Genomic DNA, 25,204 nt, shown 5'->3' with positions numbered 1-25,204 from the left:
ATACACACAAAATAACATTGAACTAACTAGCTACTATAACCAAACAGCTTTGGCATTGGTTTGCGTTCTTGATCAAATAAAAAAATTACGTCATAAAGTATACATGGAAAATACGTTTACAAAATTTCTACATATTACAAATTCGGGTCCAAAATGTTTATACGCATCTGTCATATACTAAAGCCAGCGCTGTCATTTTTTTACATCCTTGATAAAACTAAAACATTACGTCTTAAATTATACAGGCAAATACATTTAAAATGATTAAATCTTACTTGCAGGTTGTGGCCTCTGGTTTTAAAGCTGTAACTGCTTCATGTTGGAGTAATAGTTTCTTGTTGAATCCGACATTGAACTCGTGTAGATTCTGGAAGCTGTCTTCCGTAAAATGCGCAGCACAGAGAGCTAAACTACGATTGTAATTGTCAGGAACATAATCAAACTTAAATTTTAACCATTGTTGACGAACTACAGCGTCTGTAGGAAGCCTGAACACAGAAGACCTGACAGCTACAGCTCTCTCCACTATAACTCCTCCTCTTCGACAGCAGAACATGTTCCGGAGGGAGGGTTGATGTAAATGTATGGGTTAGTTACGTATAAAACCCGGGAAGTATCTCGTTGTAGTCCCATTCGAGTCGTTTTTGTAGGCATTAAACTTCCTGATTTTTAAAAGACAATATCTCCGCTTACGTTGAACTTTCAGCGCAGCAACTTTGCAGATACTGTTCATGCACCAACAGCAACATTACACAGTATTTAAAATGAAAAAAGTGAAATAGCAATCAACCACCCCTTTAACTTATGGAATTGAGGTCTGGGGTAATAATTATAAAAGTTCCCTACATTCCCTTGTAATACTCCTAAAACGAGCAATCAGAGCTATTCATAAGGTAGGATACCTCGAACATACAAATATACTGTTTTTACAAAGTAACATGCTTAAATTCATGGACTTAAATGATTTGTATACTGCACAATTAGTGTATAAAGCAAATCGGGTCCTACTACCAGCACATGTTCAAAAACTATTCATAAAAAGAGATAGCTGTTACAATTTGAGAGGTTATGGCCAACTTAAAGTACCGGCTTTCAGAACTATGAGGAAAAGTATGTGTGTGTCTTTGTGTGGTGTCAGGCTCTGGAATAACCTGAGAGCCCAACTCAAGCAGTGCCCATTCATTTATCAATTCAAATCAAAGAATAAACAAGTCATACTGTCTAAGTACAGGACGGAAGAATGTCCTTAAGCGTGGAAATGGAATTGGCTGCAGAGCAATCTATTTATGTTGTATTTTTGTGACTGGCAAACTAAAAAGATAATATAAGATAATAAAGATAATATAATTAAACTATTTATAATTATAAACAATTGTGGCCATTAAATGCAGTGAATTCATAACAATAAGGAACAAAAGATCAAATTAAAAGATTGGTGACTAGTTGTTACTGGCAATGATGGGGTTTTGTACTTATTGAAGAGTCTTCTTTCCTTGTCTTGGAATCAGCAGAATGGTTGAGTTAATATTGTTGATTGCATAGTCACTGGAATAGGACAACATAAATATGTGTCAATTGTCTTCTTGATTATAGTAAATGTATCTACTGCTCAAATGTATAAAAGGGGGTAGGCGTCAGTAAGCTTAAGCTTCTGCCTACTCCTTTTGAGCATCATATCCACGTTTTTATTTATTTACTTATTCATTTGCGCATGTATCCTTCTTTAGTTTTGCCTACTGTGCTGAACCTTGCTACTATGTAGAACTTTGTGGAACTCAGATGCTCAAATAAATAAAGATGATGATGATTTTATATATATATATATATATATATATATATATTTTTTTTTATATATATATATATATATATATATATATATATATATATATATATATATATATATATATCAATCAGTGGCGATTTCTTTAAGACTGCAAGGGAAGCTCGGCTTCCCCTATAATGTCAAAAAATGAATGGTCAAATATGTACTATTGTATTAACATTTTATTGACTAAAAATGCGTTAGAAAACGTTCATCTCAAAGACGAGTTCGTTCAGAATCAGTTACATACAGCAGGTCGGCTGACTCGATTTCCTTCTCATACATTCCCGTAGCGTCACAGTGCATTTCCCTGTTGAAGCCCAGCTTCCATTGACTTCAATGGGGCTGCTTCGAACAGTTTTTTTCAGCGCTTCGAAACTAGACGGTCATTGGATAAATGCTGCGATTATGTCCCGCCCATGGAAGCTCAGCTTCTCTGGGGGTGAACGGGGAGTGGGCTGGCCTGGACTCCGGGCTTCCCGCGTGATGATTGGAGGGTCTGTCGAAAGGCTGCGTCTCCTTTTGATTGACAGCGATTTCATACAATAAAAAGTCGCTGATGTTGAAACTGTTCGAGCTCAGTGCCATCGCGGATTTTTCAAAGACAAACTGCTGCAACCTATTTCTTGGTATTTGCTTGTCGAAATTGCTAGCCAATTTTTATAATACATTTCACACAATTATACATTTATACCTTTATTATATTATTACTTATTATATATTTTTTATATTATTATTATTACTAGTAATACTAATACAGAATTTCACTTGGGCCAATTGAAAAATTTAGATGTTATCAGTCACTAGAAAATTTTGAGTTAGGGAGGTTAGAAATTTTTTACAGTGTGTATATATATATATAAGGATTATTAGGAACACCATACTAATACTGTGTTTGACCCCCTTTCGCCTTCAGAACTGCCTTAATTCTACGTGGCATTGATTCAACAAGGTGCTGAAAGCATTCTTTAGAAATGTTGGCCCATATTGATAGGATAGCATCTTGCAGTTGATGGAGATTTGTGGGATGCACATCCAGGACATGAAGCTCCCGTTCCACCACATCCCAAATATGCTCTATTGGGTTGAGATCTGGTGACTGTGGGGGCCATTTTAGTACAGTGAACTCATTGTCATGTTCAAGAAACCAATTTGAAATGATTCAAGCTTTGTGACATGGTGCATTATCCTGCTGGAAGTAGCCATCAGAGGATGGGTACATGGTGGTCATAAAGGGATGGACATGGTCAGAAACAATGCTCAGGTAGGCCGTGGCATTTAAACGATGCCCAATTGGCACTAAGGGGCCTAAAGTGTGCCAAGAAAACATCCCCCACACCATTACACCACCACCACCAGCCTGCACAGTGGTAAAAAGGCATGATGGATCCATGTTCTCATTCTGTTTACGCCAAATTCTGACTCTACCATCTGAATGTCTCAACAGAAATCGAGACTCATCAGACCAGGCAACATTTTTCCAGTCTTCAACTGTCCAATTTTGGTGAGCTCGTGCAAATTGTAGCCTCTTTTTCCTATTTGTAGTGGAGATGAGTGGTACCCGGTGGGGTCTTCTGCTGTTGTAGCCCATCCGCCTCAAGGTTGTGCGTGTTGTGGCTTCACAAATGCTTTGCTGCATACCTCGGTTGTAACGAGTGGTTATTTCAGTCAAAGTTGCTCTTCTATCAGATTGAATCAGTCGGCCCATTCTCCTCTGACCTCTAGCATCAACAAGGCATTTTCGCCGACAGGACTGCCGCATACTGGATGTTTTTCTCTTTTCACATCATTCTTTGTAAACCCTAGAAATGGTTGTGCGTGAAAATCCCTGAGCAGATTGTGAAATACTCAGACCGGCCCGTCTGGCACCAACAACCATGCCACGCTCAAAATTGCTTAAATCACCTTTCTTTCCTATTCTGACATTCAGTTTGGAGTTCAGGAGATTGTCTTGACCAGGACCACACCCCTAAATGCATTGAAGCAACTGCCATGTGATTGGTTGATTAGATAATTGCATTAATGAGAAATTGAGCAGGTGTTCCTAATAATCCTTTAGGTGAGTGTATATATCAGAGGATGGGTACATGGTGATAAATACATACAATTATCCAACATTATATATATATATAATATTGGATAATTGTATGTATTTACAGTGCTATGCATAATAACATTTAAAATATATTATGAAGTATTGAGTGAACAGAGAAAGACCACATGAAACCATGATCTGAAAGGGTTATGGGATGTTCTGTCAAACATCTGTATGAGAAGAGAATTCCCATCATACTCATTCATGTGTTCACTTCATTTTATTCCTTTTATTAAATTCCATTGTACAGTGGCACCTTGTGTTTCCCACTATGCGCTTGATGTTCTCATTACTGTCCTCTTCTCGTCATGATGACAAAGTGGGTGACAGTGTCTATTTTTTCGAAAGGCCCATTTCGCGTTTGTATTTATCGGAGAGAATGTCAGAACCTTTACTCTGCTTCTCCCACTAATCATGTACTCTGCGTTTTTAGCATGCGGAAAAACGCATCCTCGCTGCTTATCGAATATTTTCATATGTGCTTGAATAAACACAAGCACCCTCTCATTTCATAATGCATGTAAACAGAGCAAACCCTTCACATTGTGTTTCTCCACAATTGTATATTTTTGCTCCATACTCCATTAGGGGTAAAAAGCAGTTTCAGTTAAATAAAATAAAAAAAAATAATAATAAAAAAAGGGTCCTCATATCTTCTCATTCTCCTTTTTTCTGTGGTTCTCTAATGCAGTTCACTGTGATTTATGAAACAAGATACAGGTGATTTCACATTATGGTTGTACATTAAAGGTCAGAATTCAGTTTTTTATAAATCTTTTGAATGGTGGCTGGATTGCACTTGAAGAAATACAGGTAGAAGTATCTCAAGCTATCCATAACAATGCTGCAACAGTTTGAGTCAAGAGCCGAAACCACCAAGGGAATCTGTATTCAGTTACCGGGAGCACTTTACGTTTTCTAAGACATGTCAGACAGAAACCTTCTTGCATCTCACCTTTTAAAGGAATTTGAAAGCATTACTGGAGTCAACTACAAAAGCAACCAGGATCAACCTGAGGGGAAAACACAACTATCAAACACAGGTTTGCTTTTAGCGACTGACCTTTCAATGTCACCACTTCCTTGTGAACCTGTAGCAAAATGTATCGGGCCCTGTAGCAGCCGCATCGTCGGATGCTTGCAAGATGATCAGTGTGATCTTCGTGCTCAGAGTGCAATGCTGAAACATTTCTTGGATGCGTTTTAAATGGTGTCACAAGTGGTTGACAATATGAGCACTTTGCTGACCTGTTTCTGAGACTCTTGATTGGCAATAAGTGTTTGTTTCTGAAAAGATATATTCACCATTCATTAGTTGCTAAGTTCACAGCAGTTTTTTGTTTAGTACAGTTTGTTTCATCATAATACCCATATTTGTTCCCAAAAGAATATATAAAATGTGGACAAACTTTTTAAAAGTGTGTGTAAATTAACGACTATTTTTTATCTCTTTTTTTTTTTTAATAAAAAAAATACATTCACGTTGTATCTGCATTATGAGGAAGAGATGGAAGGGCTAGAAAATATTCTTAACCCACACAATTTTACACTCAGGTGTAAAGTTTCAGGTGTATTAAATCAAATCATGTTAAAGCGGAACTTGGTAACTTTTTTAACTTAATAAAACTGTCTAGAAATCATTTGGATGGTTAAACAACCTCTTCTGGTGATATTGGTGACTTTCCCCGCTCCCCCCAGCGTTCCCAGGTGGAAAACCAACCTTGCAACTTGGGGACTACCGTCCCGGCAAGATAGAAATTGGAAGTCTCGTGAGAAGCGAGAACGAGAACGAGCGCGAAACACAAATTGTTTTACGGCAATTCCACATAAACACACATGCATGTATGATGTATTACCAGATTACCCACCTCGGTAGACATAGCTCCACACGATACAGTTGGCTTGCTCCGATCAAAACAAACGCACATGAGCAGCGGTAGAGAGGGGGAGGAGGCCGCCGCAAGTGAGTTTTTTACGACCGTGTTGTGAAATATACGCCCCACAGCTGTAGGGGGAGCTCGTGGGGAAAACATGCGACAACAAAAGGGAAAATCAGCGAAGAAGTGATTAGAGTTCGCTAGAGTTGCCGAGTTCTGCTTTAAAATTGCTCTGGAATACCTTGCTGTTATTGTGAGTTTTAGATATGCATTATGTAAACATTATCCTATACGCTTGAATTGTTTATCCCCTATATTCATTGTGCCCATAATTCCTTTCTAAAAGAGAATTCAAGCAATTATGAATCATTGTGTGTTGTAGTGGCTGCAGGCATTTAGTGTGAATCTCTAGAGGACTGGAGGTTATTGTGGCTGTCCTACACTCATTTGTGAGGGCAGCGTGAATTGTTTGTTCAAATCAAACCAATTTAACATTGTCTCCGTGTCGCTGTTGTTCTCAACACTGAGGAAAACCAATCACAAATCCACCTAGGCCTGATTTACAGCGCCTGGGGACCAGATTAAGAGGCCATAGATAGCATCTCAAGTGTTCGCCGAAAGAAAGACACCTGTCCCGCCAACAATTCCACCGCTTCAAAAGCAGGCATTAACACTTCCATTAAAAGCTGTCACCCCTCTTTCTCCTTCTCTCTGTGCTCTGAAGAGAAATCGCAGTCATTCAAATGCTAAGCGACTTTCTCTCCCCTGTGGATATTAGCGCCAAAAGAGGAGCGCTCCATCATTTGCCAAGAACGTCAGGGAGGGGAAAAAGACACAAAATGAGCCAATGGTGCTGCGAATATCCCTCACCTCTGCAATATCTCTTCACATTTCATTACCTTTCCTGTGCCGCAGACCAACAAAATGCAGCAAAAACGTCAGTCATCATTAAATCGCTCTCTTATAGTGCACTTAATTCCTAATGCCATATATGTAAGTGTCTCGCTGAGTTCATCATGCTCGGCAGGTTTCTGAGCGCTCATTTAAATTCATCTCTTCACAAGCTCTTAAATAATATACCAATAATAACTCTAAATGGATCATTGGGATCGTTTTAAAGTGTGAGAACTAACTTTGCCTGTGGGCATCGAGCTTTTGTACTTGCTCTTGTCTCATCTCATTATTTATGTATTGGGGTCTATGGAATATCCACTTCATTATAAGACACATCTTTTTATTAATGTTTTATTCTTATTTCTTTACAGGTTACTGACGGAGGTACTATTAAGCAGAAGATTTTTACGTATGATGCTATGTTCAACACCAATTACTCCCATATGGAGGATTACCGCAGACGGGAAGATCTGGTGTATCAATCGACTGTCCGGTAAGAGTCATTAATTGATTTTCAAAACAGAGAATATTTATGTGATCTGATCACTGGAGGTGCCAAATTTTGTCAGTGACAGATGAATCGTTGTTTAAAATATTGATGCATATTTTCTGAGCCATAGCGCATTGGACTCTGGTGCTAATGTGGCCAATATGACTTCTCGTTTATTTCCTATTGGCTTTCAACATTAATATAAAGAGCAATTCCTTGTTCCTTCTGAATTATGAACTTTCTTATGTGTGCATCAGAAGAGCGTCTTTGTCGATGCATTTCACAGTATTTTCAGTGTCTTGCATCATAAGTGTAAAATTTTTAAGATATCTTGTCATGTTAAAATTATATCAACATTTGACACTCAGATCAGTGCATCTTTTTTTTTTTTTTTTTAAAGACCAATTGGACAAATGTGTGAGTGGGATTACCATCTCAGGTGTGTTGAGTATTAATTAGCATACTGTATATTCTAATGACCTTTTGTTTAATTCTGTTGCACTCCATCTAGTGGTTTTATGTCCTGTGTACTGTAAACTGGTCCCGTAAAGGCCCAAAAAAGTTACACTCTGTAAGTAAATCTGAATCATTGACCTGATTAAGAGACTTTTCCTCACTATCCAGTACGTTCTGGTATTTTCACTCACTGAGCCCCTAGCCAAGCTTTTCAAGCTTTGGGCCCTCAGTTGCAATTTCCCTGCTCCCCATTCAGAAAGTGTCATCTTTAGCCTCCCATTTCTGAACATCTGCTTTAGTGTTTCATAGGCCCGCTGAGGAACAGACGTGTTCCCCAAGTCACCCCTGATACCTGAGGCTCAGCTTCAGGCAGAAAGGCAAAAGCAAGACCCAGAAATACTTTGTCATATCTACTCTGCTCCTCACCAAAACATAAGTTTCTTGTCAGACCAAAAGCTGGTACAAACTATTAGATGGTGAGGAGAAAAAGGAAGGTTTTGTCTGCTGCAAGACTAGCTGTGCACAGAAACAGTATCTGCACGTGTGTAATAACTCCATCAGAGTTTTTCAGGTAACAGGCTACACTGCCTTCTTCTTGCTTTGCCTGGAAAGTGGGACAGTATGCTGTGTGCACACGCACAGAAACAAACACTCCTACCCAGCAGGAAGTAAATTGACTGTCACACTATAAACAGCAGTAGAGATCACATGTATTGACCTCGCAGTCTCACATAATGCTCGGGAAGGAAGATGGCAACTGCAGAGACCATCAAGCTTCATGTGCAGTCGCCTAAGTATAAACGCACACACATTGTTTCAAAAATCTTTTTCTTAAACAGTATTTTGTTTTACGGTAAAAAAAGAAAATCTACTTAAGTCAAGATTTATTCTCTGAAATGCTGAAATTTTGTTTTAAGCATAGATGGGTAACATTAGTCAATACTTGTCTGCAACTGAAAGTAAACAATACTATTTTCACAAGGTTTTAAAGTCCATACGGTGTGACGGACGGACGGATGGATGGACGGACGGACGGATGGATGGACGGACGGATGGATGGACGGACGGATGGATGGATGGATGGATGGATGGATGGATGGATGGATGGATGGATGGATGGATGGATGGATGGCAACAATTTTATGAAGCACAGACACTTGAATGACACACACAATGACACACGAGCATACACACTTCTCAAATCCTTTTTCCTGTAGCCTCTGACACAGCATTCAATGGGAGATCTAGAACACCCGAACAGGATATTTCACAGGTATTATCTCTCATTTTCTTTCCAGAGTGGCAAAACACCACACCAGCAGGCCTTGCCACTCTAATTCAGATCTCACCCTTTCGCCTGTAAATTAAGGCACAAGCAAGGATCTTTCTGAAAACGAAAGCAGAGAGATAGACATGTCTGTCTCTAGCTGGGCCATAGAAGTTGACTTGTTTTCACATTAAACTGAGAAAGCAGTGATTCTTGTCTGCATGCTGCTCAGAAGTATGCACATATTTTAGAGTAATGGAAAATAATAACATCATTTGGAACTGCTTATGTCTAATCATTTTCCATGACAGTTTGAATTCCCTGGAAAACTCAACACAACACAAGGTGTCAAAGTATTACAGGCCAAATTGAAATTCTGTGTCTTTTCTAACGTTAACGTTATCCTCACAACCACCTTTAATGATGGTATGTTGTTGAAGGTGTTTGAAAAATTAATTCTGTTTCTCTTTAATATTTAATATAAGTCATAATGTTAGGTCTTTCTTATTGTTCTTCACTAGCTTCTCCTTGTCACTAAGCTGTCAATTTATGAAGATGATGAGTTTGAGCTGCCAATCAAATCTCGAACAGGTTCACAGGACCCTCCCCTTGCACTCCGACCTGGCCCTCTTCTCTCATTATCATGGACACCTCAATTCTCCACCTGTTCCTATGAGCACCAAATGCTTTTGGCAAAACTTTCGACTTTATACTCCGAAACAAAAGCACTTACGCCCACCGGGCCCTCCGGGGCCCTTCAGGAGAAGCCCGTTCTTCAATAAAAGCCCCTGATTATCATGCACATCTATCAGAATTTTCTTTTTTCATGCCTCTTCACTGAAACGTGACAACAGTGTTAAAAGAGAGACATGAAATATGCTGTGTGTCTTTGAGGCATGTGATTTCTCTTTTTAGTCTTGAAGTAAGGATACTCTGTAGTGGGATATGTATTTTACAAAAAAAATGTTATTTTATTATTATTTTAACATATATTTAGTATAATCTACAGTAAAGATTAATGTATCAGTCAGGCCAAAATTTTGTCATTTGGTTATCATCGGTCTTGTCAGTGAGTACATTTGTAGAGACCCCCTGAGTGGCATTTTAATTAATGTTTTGATTTGTTTTTTTGTTTTTGTTTTTTGCTTTGCTTTGCTTGTTCATCCATCTTGCTGACCCTTTGAACGTTTGCAGAGGCCCCTGAGTGGCATTATAATTCAGTTTTTTTTTAAAGAGTTTTCAGAGATGTAATTTCAGCTGCCATGCACATGGCTCTTTATATATCGACATCTGCCATTGAAAAGCCCGTATTGGTTGACCACTACTATGAGTGTACTCACAATGAATCTCATTCAAGCAACAAACAATGGATTTAAAAAAAAAATTATGTTGTGTAAATCATTCATAAATCCTTTCATGCATAAATGGCAACATTTAATGTAATTGTGTTTTTGTTTTGTTTTTAACTGATGTTCAAGGCCCTATGAGTGAATATACAAGTAAGAGATCACCTCAGCTGACCTCTGTGTTTGATGACTCATGAAATCATGAGCTATTGTGAATATTCCAACACCATAAATTCAGCCTTGGACATATTCTAACATCATACGCCCACAACGCCAATAAGAACAGGCCTCAGCTGAGAAATTCACGGCACATTTCTGTAATTACAGAATGTTATATTCCTGGCAGCAAGCACTCTGTCCCTCTCAGCATACACACACACTTAAACACACTGCAGAGTGGCAGGACCTGGCTAGGCAAATCCCTCCTTGCCTCGGTGTGATTTAGTGCTAATCGGCTTTTTATTACTCTCTGATTAACAATCCATCTACATTTTTAGAGCACAGTGAGAGAGAGAGAGAGAGAGAATACAGAGGAGGTGAAACTGAGAAAGACTGTGAAGGAGCTGGAGTTTCAGTCCCATTGAGGTTATTTTGAAGAACTGAATGCCAGAGCGAGCCAGACTATTGTGCAACATCGCCGGCATTTCAGCAATCCAAAGAGGAAATATGCAACAGAGGGGAGAGAATGAGCAAATAAGAGACAGAGAGTGTTGAAAAGCAGAGAGAAGGAGAGGTGGAGAGCTAAGAGTGTAAGATAGACAGGAATTGAGAAATATGCTGGCCGGGATTCAGAGACCCGGGCAGTAAAGCTCATCCAGAGAGAGGACACTTGCAGGGTAGAACGTGAGACCAATGCCAATGTACAAAGCCGGAGCCAAACCTCTCATCCAATCATCACGGTCTGTGCATGTCAAGCAGCCCTGGAAGTAGGGGAGTAAACTAACAACAACAATAAAAACTAAAAAAACTGCCAATAGATTAGGTTAAAATTATAGACATCTGTGAGGAGAAATGGCAGAGTGGTTTTATTTACAGCCACTGTATTGTTGCCATCACTATCGCCATGATGGTGAACACTGCAATTAATTGGCTGTGTTTCTACTCATCAAGCCTAAGTGAGCTATCTGAGGTGCAGGGGGAAAGAAAGCCACGGTGGGGAGGCGTACATGAAAGGAATGCTTATTCGCTTGTGCTGAGAACTCACCCGCTGCCCTCATTCAATATAAATGAGCTTGTTTTCAGTCAATCTAGCTGTTTTCTGCTTGTTTTAAAGGGGCTGAGCAGCAGGACTTTGCCGACCGGCGCCAAGCACATGCAGACGATGTTGGGATTGTTAAAGAATCGCTTGACTGAAACGAAAAGAGAGGCTGAGATTTTTTTTTGTTTTTTTTTGAGACATTTAGAAAATTATGATATCCAGTAGGGCTGGGCGATATGGCTGAAAACTGTATCACGATATAAGTGTTTCATATCGGTCGATATCGATAATTATTTATATTTTTTATGACCTATTTAAAATAAGGACCAGGAGAAAGATATATTACATTTAAACATTTTTTATTTTAAACTTAACCTTCCTCTGATTATAATCCCCTCAGTTATAAAGGCAGAAATGTCAACACAACCATGGAAAACACTCAAATAATTAAAATGTAAAGATAAGTCTAAAATCACACTGAACACTTAACAATTATCTCTTAACATTAAGGTGCAAAATTAAAGAATACGTAAGAAATGCTTAATAAAGTAAATAAAATAGTGCAAAGTGTTAAATATAAACATAGAGAAACCGACGGGGGTCTTGCATGATTTGCAGACGACATTGGTCTGACTACGGTCAGACTTATAAAATCCCAAAAACTGCCATACTGGCGAGCTGACTTTTCCTGTTTTATCAACAATCGCTGTGGCACACATTTTCCACTTATCACTCCACGCCAGTTCTGTTTCTGAAGAATCCAACATGAGACAACGATATGGCGCAACCATACTGTTATATGACCGGCTGTTAGCGTGTCACTTCCTACTTTGCTAGGTTACAGTGAGTGCCTTTGTTCATGCTTCGCAACCTCTGGTTTCTTCCGACGAAGAAAAAAAAAAATTGAACATTTTATCAAACGCATTTTTTATTGATATTGATTACGTGTCTATCGCGATACATATCGTTATCATTTTATCGGCCAGCCCTAATATCCAGAATGTGGAACATGAGCTGAAAGAAGATTTGCAAACAAAGATAGACCAGAAGTGTTTTGTAACCCAGAAACAGGGCAATATAAAAACTGTCTTTTCAGAGCTGTGAAAACGTCTAGGTTACGGCTGTAACCTCTGTTCCATGAGAGCGGGGAACGAGATACTGCGTCGATGATGCTATTGGGGAATGCCCTCCACGTGAACCGGTGTCTGAAAAACGATCCAATCACGGCAATCGAAATTGACCGGCGACAGCTTATGACGTCACTACTAGTGCGACCAGGAAATATAAAAGGGGCGCCTAGAGAACATGTCATCCACTTTCGTCTGAAGGGACTGTTCAGCAGGCATCTCCAAGGCATGGCTAACGATGAAGTGTCTCGTTCCCTGTTCTCAGGGAACAGAGGTTACAGTCGTAACCTAGACATTCCCTTTCGAAAGGGAACTCGCACTGCGTCGATGACGCTATTAGGGAACGAAGTACAATCCCACCATGCTGAGGGGAGTGCATGCCAATTATGGCTTGTGACAAAAACTTCAGAACTGGCAGTTTCAACCTGAAATGCCAAGAACACACTCCCCCTTCGGGTCACATACAGGCTGTCAGTGACATTATTCCCTGCGGTCACTGCCCAAGCTATAAGCCTCAAAGTGGCCTCCCAACAACGGAAGGCCTACCAAGGCCGCTCAAAGGCTTGGAACCAACAGCTTCCATGGAAGGTGTTCCTTTAAGGGAATATGGCCAGGGGGTCCAAAAGGAGTCCCGTCCAGTCACTTTCTGTGGGGAACATAGTCAACCCTACATGCCACCAGGGAGGCTGACCGTCAAATTTACTGACCTAGTCTTGCCAACAACCTGTCTGTTTCCTAAACCGAGTCTCTCACAAAATCAAGGGCCTTCAAGGAGGCCTGTTAAGGCCTAACTACTTGATAGCGAGGATGTATGCAGAGCCATCAAAAGCCTAGGTGCTCTCACAGACATATCTGTGTGCCTGGTTATACTTATTTAACATTCCCAATGGGCAGTGTACTCAGCAGAAGTGCTATCAATCCTTTAAAGCAAGGAGAGTACAAGCTTACGCTACCAGATTATCGAGGAGGCCTACTTAAAGGCCTACAGCTTCGAAAGTCACGGGCGTCAGCCCGGGCAGTGCTTTTGCTCTAAGGGAGCATACTGAACCATCCCAAGTGGGAGGGAGTCACTAGTCTGTCTCTACCTGAGCCTAGGTGGTGAAGGGTGATAACATACGAGCTATGGGTAGCAAAGTACTCTAATTAATGACCCTAACAAGGGGAGCACTATCGGCATGACCCTGAAGGATGTATCAGGGTCGAGGCCTATTATCTTGTAATTTTACAAGACAGATTTTATATTCTCTACTAAACCCAAGGGAATGGAGGCCTCAGTAGGTGGCCATCGACCTTATGACTTGAATTCTTATATTCAAGGGGCTCATAAGAAAAATCCTTTTTAACTTAAGGCCTTGCTGGCAGCTACCACACTCTATGCTGTAAAGGGCGGAGGCCTGAGCAAAATGCTTCTTACTCTCTAGAGATAAAGACCTGACAACGCCCATAGATATCTGCATGGAAGGATTTTTTGAAGATAGCCTGCTACCTATGCTGCTATCTACCCTGTTACACCACTAGCATTTACACCCAATGCAAAAGGCGGGCCTTGGCCGGACGACTCTTGAGTAAGAGGAGGCTAGTACTAGGAAACTAGATTTACAGAAAAAAAATCTCCTGATGGTCTATGGAACCTACACTCAGACCAGCACCAAAAATCCTAGATACTAAGCCTAAGCCACACACAAATATTGTATGTCTGAAGTTCAGAGCTATAATCTCAAAATGACTCTCAAAAGTGAAAGGAGAACTACTGCTCTAGTATAAGGTGGCTATCAAGGTGGCCTGATGAGGGCCAACGCTTGATTTTGTAGTTTTATCTGGAGCTTGACCGAGCGGTGGCCTCAGTAGAAGAACTCCCGATAAGAAGGAAGCCATCTCACATAGAAAATGTCTGTTTGAATGTCTTACTAAAAAACTCTAGTAAAGGGAGGAGACCTACAGAGCTCAACCTGCTGCCCATAACGTGATGGCCTAAACAACATAAAATGGAGGCCTATCACCTTACAGAGTTCGAAAGAGCGCACTTACTACCAAACCCGACGCCAGACCTACAGAAGGGTTCCAAATTGAAGGAATCACTCATCACAGGTCCTGCCTCAGGGCTGATGCAAGAAGCGCCTGGGGTGTAGGAAGCGTGCAGATATGGACCATAGTGTTATGCAAGATTTAATGCAGCCGAGCGTGCCTTCGCCTCTCTGAACTTTCCCATCACCGTCTCGACGGAGGTGCCAAAAAGTTCCGAAGGCGACACTGGTGCATCGAGAAGAAAAGCTTTCTTTCTCCCCAATGTCATCCCAGTTCAACCACAGATGCCTATCCCTGGCCACCATCGCCGCCATCGAGTTCATCCGATCGTGGCAGCTGTTAGTTTGGAGGCCTGGAGAGCTAATCTGTAGTGCAGCGCAGCTCGTCCACTGCGTCAGGTCCAAATCTTTCAGCAAATCAGCGTGGTGCAGCCATTGTATGCAAGGCATCACCAGCCAGACCCACCATCACGTATGCCCTGCCATGTCAGCACAATGTTTGTTTAAAATGCAGGGCCAGAGCACTTAGTGTCGATGCCTCAACAACGAGATAGTTTGCGAACCTCTCGATAATTGAGGCATCGACACATACCCGTGTTCGCGCATCCCCTCAGCTACGCTGATGGCGATGGATGCGCACTGAACACGGGTTTTTCCAGGCCTTTTCGATCTCATTGTGTAGATCGGGCAAGAATGTAAGGCTCACGGGAGCTAGAGCATTATGGCTTTCGTAAAGTCTGCCACGAACGGTGTCTTCCCTCATGCGCTCCTACGGCAGCAAAGCCTCGCTGAGCGCATTTCATAACACTCAAAACTCATCATACGTGGGGCAGGGTGGCTGTGAGGGTTCTGGTTGTAAATCCTCTTCACCCTCATCAGCCATCTCCTGCTTTCTTGGGCCGTCCAGCAGAGCACTCGCTGCCAGATCAGAGGATGTTAGTGACAACACATCCTCATCCGGCAGCTCAAACTCGTGAGCCTCCGAGGGGCATGAGAGAAAAAATAACTCTCAAACTCCTCGGCGAGCTCCCTCTGAAACCCAACGATTCTAGTCTCTGCTCTGCCTCAGCACAAGCGGGACCTGAATCGCCTGGCACAGGTGTCTGTCCCTCTTCCCTCGAGAAGAGGGCGATGAGAGTTAAGTTTTCTCAAGAAAAAAAAAAAAAAACAGTTGGCACAAGCAGTTCCCTCAAAAACTGATCGTGCTTGCTCTGAGCCCAAACAGTAAACGCACAAGTTGTGTGTGTCATCTGGTGTCAATATCTTAGACACGGATCCACACTACTTCTTGAAACACTTATTTTTTACTTGCCGTAAATGTTCTTACCTTTTTCAGGTGATTGCAAATCAGACAAAACATTCCCTGAAGACGAAAAGAGAGGACATGTTCTCTAGGCGCCCCTTTTATACTTCCGGATCGCACTAGTAGTGACGTCATAGGCTGTCGCCGGTCAATTTCGATTGCCGTGATTGGATAGTTTTTCAGACACGATTCACGTGGAGGGCGTTCCCCAATAGCGTCATCGGGAAGTCTATATTTTGTCTTTAAAATAAATTATACTCCCATTCAAAAGTTTGGAAAAAAACACTTTTATTCAGCGTGTATACATTAAATTTATCAAAAATGTATCACCGTTTTTTTAGCACCAAATCAGAATGATTTCTGAAAGATCATGTGACACTGAAGACTGGAGTAATTCAGCTTTGCCATCAAATAATAAATTACATTTGAACATACATTACATACACGATGATAATATTTCACAATATGTTTTTTTTTTTTTTTTTGATCAAATAAAATGAACTTGGTGAAACATTAAAAAAATCGTACTGACCCCAAACTTTTGAATGGTCTGCATCTGTAAATAAAATAATAAATAAAATTACCTTAAAACTAAATAATAAATAATTGAAAAATAATAACTCTTATAATTGGGTATAAGTTCAAGATGTATTTTCTGAAAACAATGTCTGATGCAGTTTTACTTTTTAACTAAATGCACCTGCATGGTTTAAATTTATATATATATATATATATATATATATTGGAAAACAAGACAAAAAAGGCTTTTGTAGTCTAGTGCTCAAACCTAGGCATCATTATAGTTTTTAAGATGAAACTTGGCCCAAATTTTCTAATCCATTTTTATGTTTTTCAGCAACAGCCATTTTTACCCAGCCAGTACAGTTTGTCTCCTATTTGTTTTATTTGGGGCCCTGAGAGAGAAAGATACAAAGATAATGAGAGGAATAGAATGAAATGGGTAAAAGCTACAAAAATGGACCACAGGGTCGAGCATCTGTGTATCTCTATCAGCCATTGTCAGCAGTCTACCCCTTTCTGTGGGCTCCAGGGATAACAGAAATGGATGGATGGAGTGAGGCATTATATGAATTTGCTGAGCCAGCAGACAGGCAACTGTTTTCTTAGGCAGTGGTCTCTCTTTTCCTTCGTCTGGCACATTAGTATGACAGCACGCCCAGTTTCTTCAGCTTCACTGCAGTCTCTCGTCTTCTACGGGGGGCCAGGAAGGACAATTGTCCTCAATTTTGATCTGCTACCTGCAGCTGAAAATCTCACTTTGATTTGCATTGTAGTCCATGTTCAGAATAAAGAATAAAGCCTTCGACTCTTTGTAGAAGTCTGTATTATAATAAACACTTATTTTGTATACTACTTTATAATTTCCTTTGGAGTCGTGTAGAGATGTGATATTACTTTCCTAAACAAATGGATTTCCCCCCCAAAAAATTCACTTTGCAGATAAAAACGGACTGTAGTATAATTTGAGGGTAGAACCAAAACCATATATAGAGCCCATAATAGTCTTGGGGGCAGGACTTGAAAAACTAAATAACTGCCTGGCAACCATCTAACAATGTGATAACCATTTAGAATACCTTAGCATAATGATATGGAATTTTACATGGGCAAACACTGCTCGGATTTGCTATAAAAATTTTAAAATCTAGCTTCAATGTCTGTACACTGGAAAAAAGTTTATTGGAGTACGTTTTACAAGAAAATTATATTTTTGTCATTGTACTTATTTATTTATTTTTTACATTTATTCAGTGTGTTACCTGCTGATTCTTTATAATTATTGGTGTAATATTTTTTTTCTGAGTAGATCTATTATGGGAGCTTGGCACACACACACACACACACACACACACACACACACACACACACACACAAACAAACAAATCATATTCAGTCTTTGAGTCACTGAAAATGTCTTACAGTAAATACATTTTTATCTTTTCTCATAGGCTCCCAGAGGTCCGGATCTCAGACAACGGACCTTATGAATGCCATGTAGGAATCTATGACCGAGCAACACGGGAGAAGGTCGTCTTGGCATCAGGGAACGTTTTGCTCACGGTCATGTGTGAGTATAAATGCACTGCATAAATGTTCTGTTCTGTATTTTCTCTCCATTGGGTGTGTGGAACAGTGTGTGCTGATTTGAAGCCATCTTCAATTGGGATGAACACGGATGGAACCGTATGTTCAGGATTAAGTAGACCATAATTTGCACAGATCAACTTTTGGCATTATGTAGTTGGCAGAAATGTTGACCCAAGGGTGGTGTTGCACCCAGAGGCTGACCTACAATATTTTGCGTTGTCCTTTAACTCGTCGCCCGTGGCTTTGAAGTGCTTTATCCTGTATTTGTTATTTGGAAGTCTGCTGTATTTTCTCTGTTAGAGCTTGAGAATTTGATCATTACGACTGACTGTCTCCATGCGATAAGGACCTTTGAATGGGAGGTAGAGTAGTGGGTGTGTGTGTGTGTGTGTGTGTGTGTGTGTGTGTGTAATTCATGGCACTTCACTTTGAACTTCCCCACTCGCTGCTTATATTCATGCTGTGCTGTAAAGCATCATTTGGGAAACTCTGAGGCGATGAGAAGTCAAAGATTACAAAGAGAGCTGATTTGCTTTTAATCGCTGTATGCATGTTCCTATCTCTTATTTAATTTTTTTGTAATACTTTATAAGAGCTTCCCTAATGTTCATAAATAAGACAAACAAACCTTATTTGAACATTATTTAATGCTTTGCGGATCATAAATGTATATAGTTTAAAATGTAAAACATTTGTATCAGTGTTATTTTAGTGTCATTGATATACTGTTATAGTTTTTGTAAATATTTTGAATCAGATTTTCTTTTTGTTTTCTTTTTAATTTTAATTGTAATCTTTTTCATCTGTTTTTTTTTGTTGTTGTTGTTTTAATTAGTTTTAGTTTTTTTATTTTAGTACTTTTTAAAGGTGCACTCATAGACTGTAAAAAAAAATATGGACGTAGTGTTCGTGACGTCACCCGTAGGTTTCTGAAGACCATTTTTGAAGCCTAAAGTGGGCGTAGCCGACCGTCGCCATCTTGGCAGCGCGTCACTCCCAAATTTATTTATTTTTACAGTCAGACAATTAGCTGAGGTAACGTGACGGCTAACAGACAGCAGACAAACGGCTAATGATGACTAATGACCACAGCAGTGGGAATCCACGTCATTCAAAAGTGGACACCCTTAATTAAGCAGAAATTTAAGGCTTAATATAATTTAAACGGGTGAGTTATAAAAAAATTCACCCCTCTCACAGTTGTCATGAAGGGCAAAATTAGCTGTATAGACCAAAGCCACTTTTTGCTCCAGGCTGTAAACATGTTTTTTTTCTGCTGTAAAGTTGAGCATTTCAGCATGGGGAAGATGCAGATTTGACTCACTTTTGCAGCCAGCCCTTAAGCGGACAGTTGATGAATTGCCGTTTAATTCACTTCCGTGTTGGTTTCAAGAGAGAGACAGGGAGGTTGCCGCTTGGGTGCACTGTGTAATTTTTAGCGGCATCTAGTGGTGAGGTTGTGAATGGCAACCAACAGAAGTTACGGTGGCCGACAGGAAAAGATGTCGTCGTCTGAGACAGCAGGGAGTTGCCAGTTAAGCAATGAGGTTTCTTTACAAAGATAAAGTAAGAAATTATGTTTATGTAATTATTCAGTAAAACAATGTTATTGCAAATATTATTGTTACTTGTTCATCATTGTGTCAGTGTTTTATTCGCTTGTTTCTTTGCACGAAGAACAACATAGTGACGAAACGCATCTGTCCCTGATATCCCACAGATAGAAATGGCTCATTCCAAGGTAATAAAAACATAACGGTTCATTAAGTAAGGTCTTTATACACCACTGAAAACTTAGTTATGTAGATATGATATTGCATTTCTGTCAATAGATCCTCCTAAATACACAATGCACCTTTAATGTTTATTTTTAGTTAACTATAATTTAGTATTAGGTAACTATAATAGTCTCATATTTCAATATAATCTTCTAAAGTGTTACCATTTTAATTGTTTTGGCATTGATTACTAGCTTGGTTAGATAGAGCTCATTAGCAATTCTCTCTGTCTCCAAATCAGCCGCGACAGAGAGATTGTTTTAATTGTTCGAAGATGTTCCCTTTCATCTCTTGCTTTAACCTCCACATCCGTCTAAAACAAGGACCCCAGACATTTATGTACACTCTACACTCTCCCTATAGCCATTATCCAGGCACTAGCCTAATGACAGCCAGCCTATCTGAGTATGTCAGCGTTCATCCACCGGTCTGAGATGCAGCTTGGCGTTAATAAGGAACCTCATCATTCGGCCCATTGTTAAAATGAACAAATAAGAAAGTGTGTGGTCCTTAGGCTGATAGTTCTATCCTGGAAAGCTGCTGAACTCTCTGATAAGACAGACTGGAAGTCGGTGAAATGCCCCAGAAGGGGTGACGTGAATAAACATGCCTCTGAATAAAGAACGCCACTTCCAGTCGCTTCAGCTGGAGAACACAACCCCGTATGAATGAATTACACTGCCAGTCGGAAACCATGTCGATGGATAGCATTAATGTTAATGGACTGCTCTTTATCAATATGAGATGTTTTGAAGAATTTAGCTTGTAATTACTTAGGAACCAAAAGAAAGTGTGTGTGCCTTGTCTAGCTGACACACGTAAATCCCTACACCTCTACAGGGGAAGAAGGATAGCCTCTAGCATTGTGGCTAATTGCCATCTTAGCTGAAACAGAATTATTCATAACCTATTAGTGTGGCAAGTTCAATGGGTAAAGGAGAGAAGAAGAAAAAAACATGACGAGCAAGAGAATAAAAATAAGTGAAAAAAAGTTCATTAGTTGGAAGCCTTGCGAAGATGGTATTTTAATTTGCTAAAGGACGTCATAAATAAGAATGTCCATTTTAATTAATTTTTGCCTAGAAATTCAATAGTTTGCTTTTTAAGCCTAGACTTCAAATTATTGGGGGTGATTCACAAGTCTAGGGTGACTCTACCATGAACTTCAACTTTAGGAATGGTTTATGTGAGTATTTAAGTCAAATTGAAGGCTGAATTTGAATGTACGAAATGACACTGAAAGCGTGAAAGTGAACACTAATACGCTGATGATGAAAGTTACATCACATGCACTGTACGTGTAACGGCTACCATGCCGGAAACGCTGGTTGGAATCCCGCTCGGTGTAGTGCGAGTACATCCGGAGGGGTTACATTGGTGCTGTGACCCGGATGGGAGTGAGGTTTAGGAGGATGAGTGTAACGGAGGCCAGCTAGTAAGAGCTGTGCTGGTAAACCTCACTTCCCTGGCCTCAAGAGACGCATAGAGACTGATGCTAGAGGCTGTGGTGGTTAACGTCCATGTTAGCGAGCCCGCCTCCCATGCCGAAAACGCCCACTCGGAACGGTGCAAGTAGAACTTGGATGGGTCACATTTGCAAACCCTGTACTATGAAAAACAAACTATACTTTAGCCTTAAGAATCAATAATAATTAATAATTTAAACATAATTTGAAGAATTAGTCCATGATCAATAGGAAATATACACAAATATGTTTGCTTTCAAGGTGTGCTACTACTTGTTTGTTTTAGTAGTTTGTTAGTCAGTGTTGAAAATGTGCTCTGTTCTCTCACTGCTTATGTTTGTCCTGTCATTTGCGGCTGTGGGGCCATCGATTGCCTTATCATCGACAAACAGAGATGTCCTCATCTCATTATAATGATGATGTTTGTACTCGCTCATTTCATAATAAGTCTGGTCCACATATCTCCAACTGCATTTGTCGACGCATCTCAGGCTGACAGGCCACCAAAGTCAGCATTTACTCGTCTACTTCTAGCCACTTATTTATTTGAAATTGATGCATACAATTCCTTTCTTGAGGCTAAACGTTGTGCTAAACTGCAGCACTTAAAGTAGCATGTAATACCAGAGGAGATGACCTAAGACAAACCTGTGAAGTAAGTCCGCTGAGCAAGTAATTAGTTCAATTAAATGCTATATTCAGTAAAAGCAGTCCCTCTGGCTGTAAAGGCTTAAAGTTGAAAAAAGCTCATCTGAATTAGGCCTAATTAATTAATTTTGTCCACTACCACCTTTTAACTGACATGAAGTTAATTTAATGAACCAAGAGTAATTGAGGAGAAGACAATGTAAACTAAGGGCGTTTTCACACTTGAAAGTCTGCACCAAGGTCCGAACCAAAGTTCATGTTTTGATGCATTTCATACATTCGGTAAGTTTTGGTTTGGTTTCACATTGCAATTATGTGAGTGCAGTAAAGAATTTTACATGACATACTTGCGTCCTATCATCATCATCTATGTGGGCTGCATCTTGACATTGATTGGTTTGTAAACGGATGTGCGTCTGACATCAGCATGTAGTCAATTCGGCAGGTAACTTTGACAAGAATGAATGGACGCATATCGTTGCCACTATACTGTTATTATTACGGCATTACTACCTGCAGCACCAACTATACTCGAGGCTAGTTCAAATTCGCCAAATGAACATCCTCGTTGTGCAAACATTTTATCATCGCTGGCAGGAAAGGAGAAGACTGCAAGCAATCCTGCGAGAACCACCGGAACGTCCTGTAAATGGTCAGAGTCTGAACCATACAGAAAATGCTTTCACACTAGAAACGAACCAAACCTTTGTTCAGTTTGATCCGGACCGAGACTTCCTCTTTTCGTCTGACCAAATTTCGTCTGTTTGTCCGGACCGTGGTCCGGGGGAGGTTTCACACCTGTAATTTTGATTCGGATCAAACTGAAAAGTCCGAAAATCCAGACCAAACAAGGTAGGTGTGAAATGGCCCTAAAAGGGTTTCTAAAGTGCGCTTTAGGTTACATATTACAAAATTCATGTATTACTGGCAACATACAGTCCAAAATATAGATTGTATATAGATATAATATTATATTAATATCTATCTATATAATATTATATAGATACATGTTTTGGGGCAGACATGGCCTAATGGTTAGAGAGTCAGACTGGTAACCCGAAGATTGCTGGTTCTCAATACATGCAGGAAATGACTAAGGTGCCCTTGAGCAATCAGTAAAGTTAGTTTTATTTAATAAAGAAGTTTGCTAATGTTTTCTCTTAATCACGGCGCAGTAATTCATCGAATGATGAATAAAGGAGAAGAATGAGCACACTTGTATTTTGGGAACAATGATTTACAGGTTTAGCATACAGTAGTATGCTAAATTGTGGTGGCTTCTTTTGTAATCTAGCACTCTGGTCTGCAAAATGGAGATTGTGGAGTGCAGATTGTTCACGCAAAATTTCTGGGTGTGTTTGCACAGTGATCTGATTTACATAATTCCTTTAGTGAAGCGGGCATTAAAACATCACGGACAGAGCATAAAAACAAACAACACTATCAGTGAGTGCACAACTCATTCTTAGTGAATTCCCCCCTAGGGCATAAAAGTAATTAGTACTCAAGGATCATCCCATGCTAATTCAAATCTTTTGGTTACCAATAAAGATCTTTAACCAGCGGAACTAGGTTACACTAGCCCTCCTGTTAGCAAACATGTCTGTAGAAAGGAAATTGCAATTACCAACTGATTTTGCTTTTCAGTTCAGTTTAGTAAAGACTGTAAAATATTCACAGCACTAAACCTGCTTAGACCATCTTGCCTGAAACATCTCTATATGTCGACTTTGTGTTCACATCACGCAAGCGTGCGAATACTTTGTTTTAACCTTTGAAAAGTGCAAGGAGGTAATTGAGAGGACATCCTTCATAAGAAGGAGGGCCCTATATGTATATACACACCCAAAAAAGAGAAAACGAGAGAGCTGGAGGCAAAGAGAAAGATGAGCCATGGGGTGCTTGGGGAGCAGTTACTGCTTTATCCCATAAACGGGTATTCACTTCAATTACGGCGCCCAACTTTAATCAAGCAGTGTGTATATACAGTATATAGCCGTGCAGCTTTTATAAATGGAGGGATTAATGACACCTTGCTGCAGCACAAACATGAAGGAGTTTGGAGACTGCAGGTGGGAAAGGTTGATGGATAGCCGTAGAGCGTTTATGAGAGTTTTTGTTTGTGTGTGCACAGTGATCCTCATATGTTTGGGCCCAGACCAAGAGTCCCAGGCCTTGTCCTGAGACCGTGGAAGCATGTCTGTGCCAAAAGGCCAGGTTATTGCTTTTGAGAATGTTGCATTCATCATATCCATCTCCACGCAGCAGAATGTACGCAAGGTTAACGTGGAGTTTTAGTCTTCTGTCTTCATCTGTCTTCTGAGCAAAACTCATTATTCTAAATCCATGTGCTTCAATCCCGATTTCCTTGTAAGGCCGTCCGGGCTTTCCGGCTGGATCCTACTTGTTGTTTTGTACTTATTTTTCATTATAAAATCATTATAAAATAAAGTATCATTTTAGACATGATGTCTGACCTGCTGCCATTAGTTCTTTGATGGTGAAAGGATCATTTTGGTAACAGCTTTGCAGGAGTCTCATTGAGAAGAAAGACAGATGGTTTTGTAAAACGGATGAATTATTAAATCTGTCTGAGGGAGAATACAAAAAAAGGAGTGATAATCGTAGTGGAAAATACACAACCATCAACTTCTCGAAGGATTTCCAAACTAAATGTGTTGTGGTCTGTTCTTGTCTCCTTTCAAGTTTGAGGTCTTCAGAGAACCATACTTGGTGTCTTGTCAGATCGAAGCCTCTGAAATAGTGAAGAGGTGAGCTTTAATAATTTGTGTTTTTGCTACACTTTGTCCTGTCACCTCTCTGAGTCCACATAGAACATTTGGCTTTTGTGATGCTGAGAGAGAAAGCATGAGGAGAACTGAGAGGTATAAACCCCGAGGTCACATCATGAGGGTCCTCGCACCTCTGAATAGACAGTCAATATGTCTTCACTTTGCAAGTAGTTGATGTTTTTGTAGAGAACGGATTATGTTGCAGACTTCAGCAATAATTTTATTATCCCTTGATTATTGTCTAGTAGATTAGTTTCTGCAGAAGTTGTTTGCCAGAAACAAAGATTAAATGAAAAAAGGAATAAAATAAGAAAGCATTCTAGAATATAAAGTGACTGAATATGTTGTTATCCTATTTTAAATAAGTTTTATTTATTTTTTGCTTTATTTGTATCGGCCGACATTGGATATTTAATTGTTTAAATATGCTAATTTCCACTTTTTTATCTATACCGTCATATAGGCACTGTTTACACCTGGTATTAAGAAGCGTTTTTGTCAATCCAATCACA

General features: G+C 39.9%; 1 protein-coding gene across 3 annotated transcripts in view; it reads left to right on the top strand.

Annotated features, from left to right (window-relative positions):
- Window positions 1-25,204, top strand: part of igsf21a (immunoglobin superfamily, member 21a) — a 247,616-nt gene that overhangs the window by 159,700 nt on the left and 62,712 nt on the right. For all 3 annotated transcript variants that reach the window (XM_084396183.1, XM_084396182.1, XM_084396181.1), the window contains exons 3-4: window positions 7,060-7,181; window positions 17,870-17,988. In XM_084396183.1, the coding sequence (XP_084252309.1) occupies window positions 7,060-7,181; window positions 17,870-17,988 (241 nt within the window). The remainder of the gene's footprint in view (window positions 1-7,059; window positions 7,182-17,869; window positions 17,989-25,204) is intronic.

This window comes from Rutilus rutilus, assembly GCF_951802725.1.
Source record: "Rutilus rutilus genome assembly, chromosome: 22".
Lineage (NCBI taxonomy): Eukaryota > Metazoa > Chordata > Actinopteri > Cypriniformes > Leuciscidae > Rutilus > Rutilus rutilus.
This window is presented reverse-complemented; position numbering and strand designations above follow the sequence as displayed.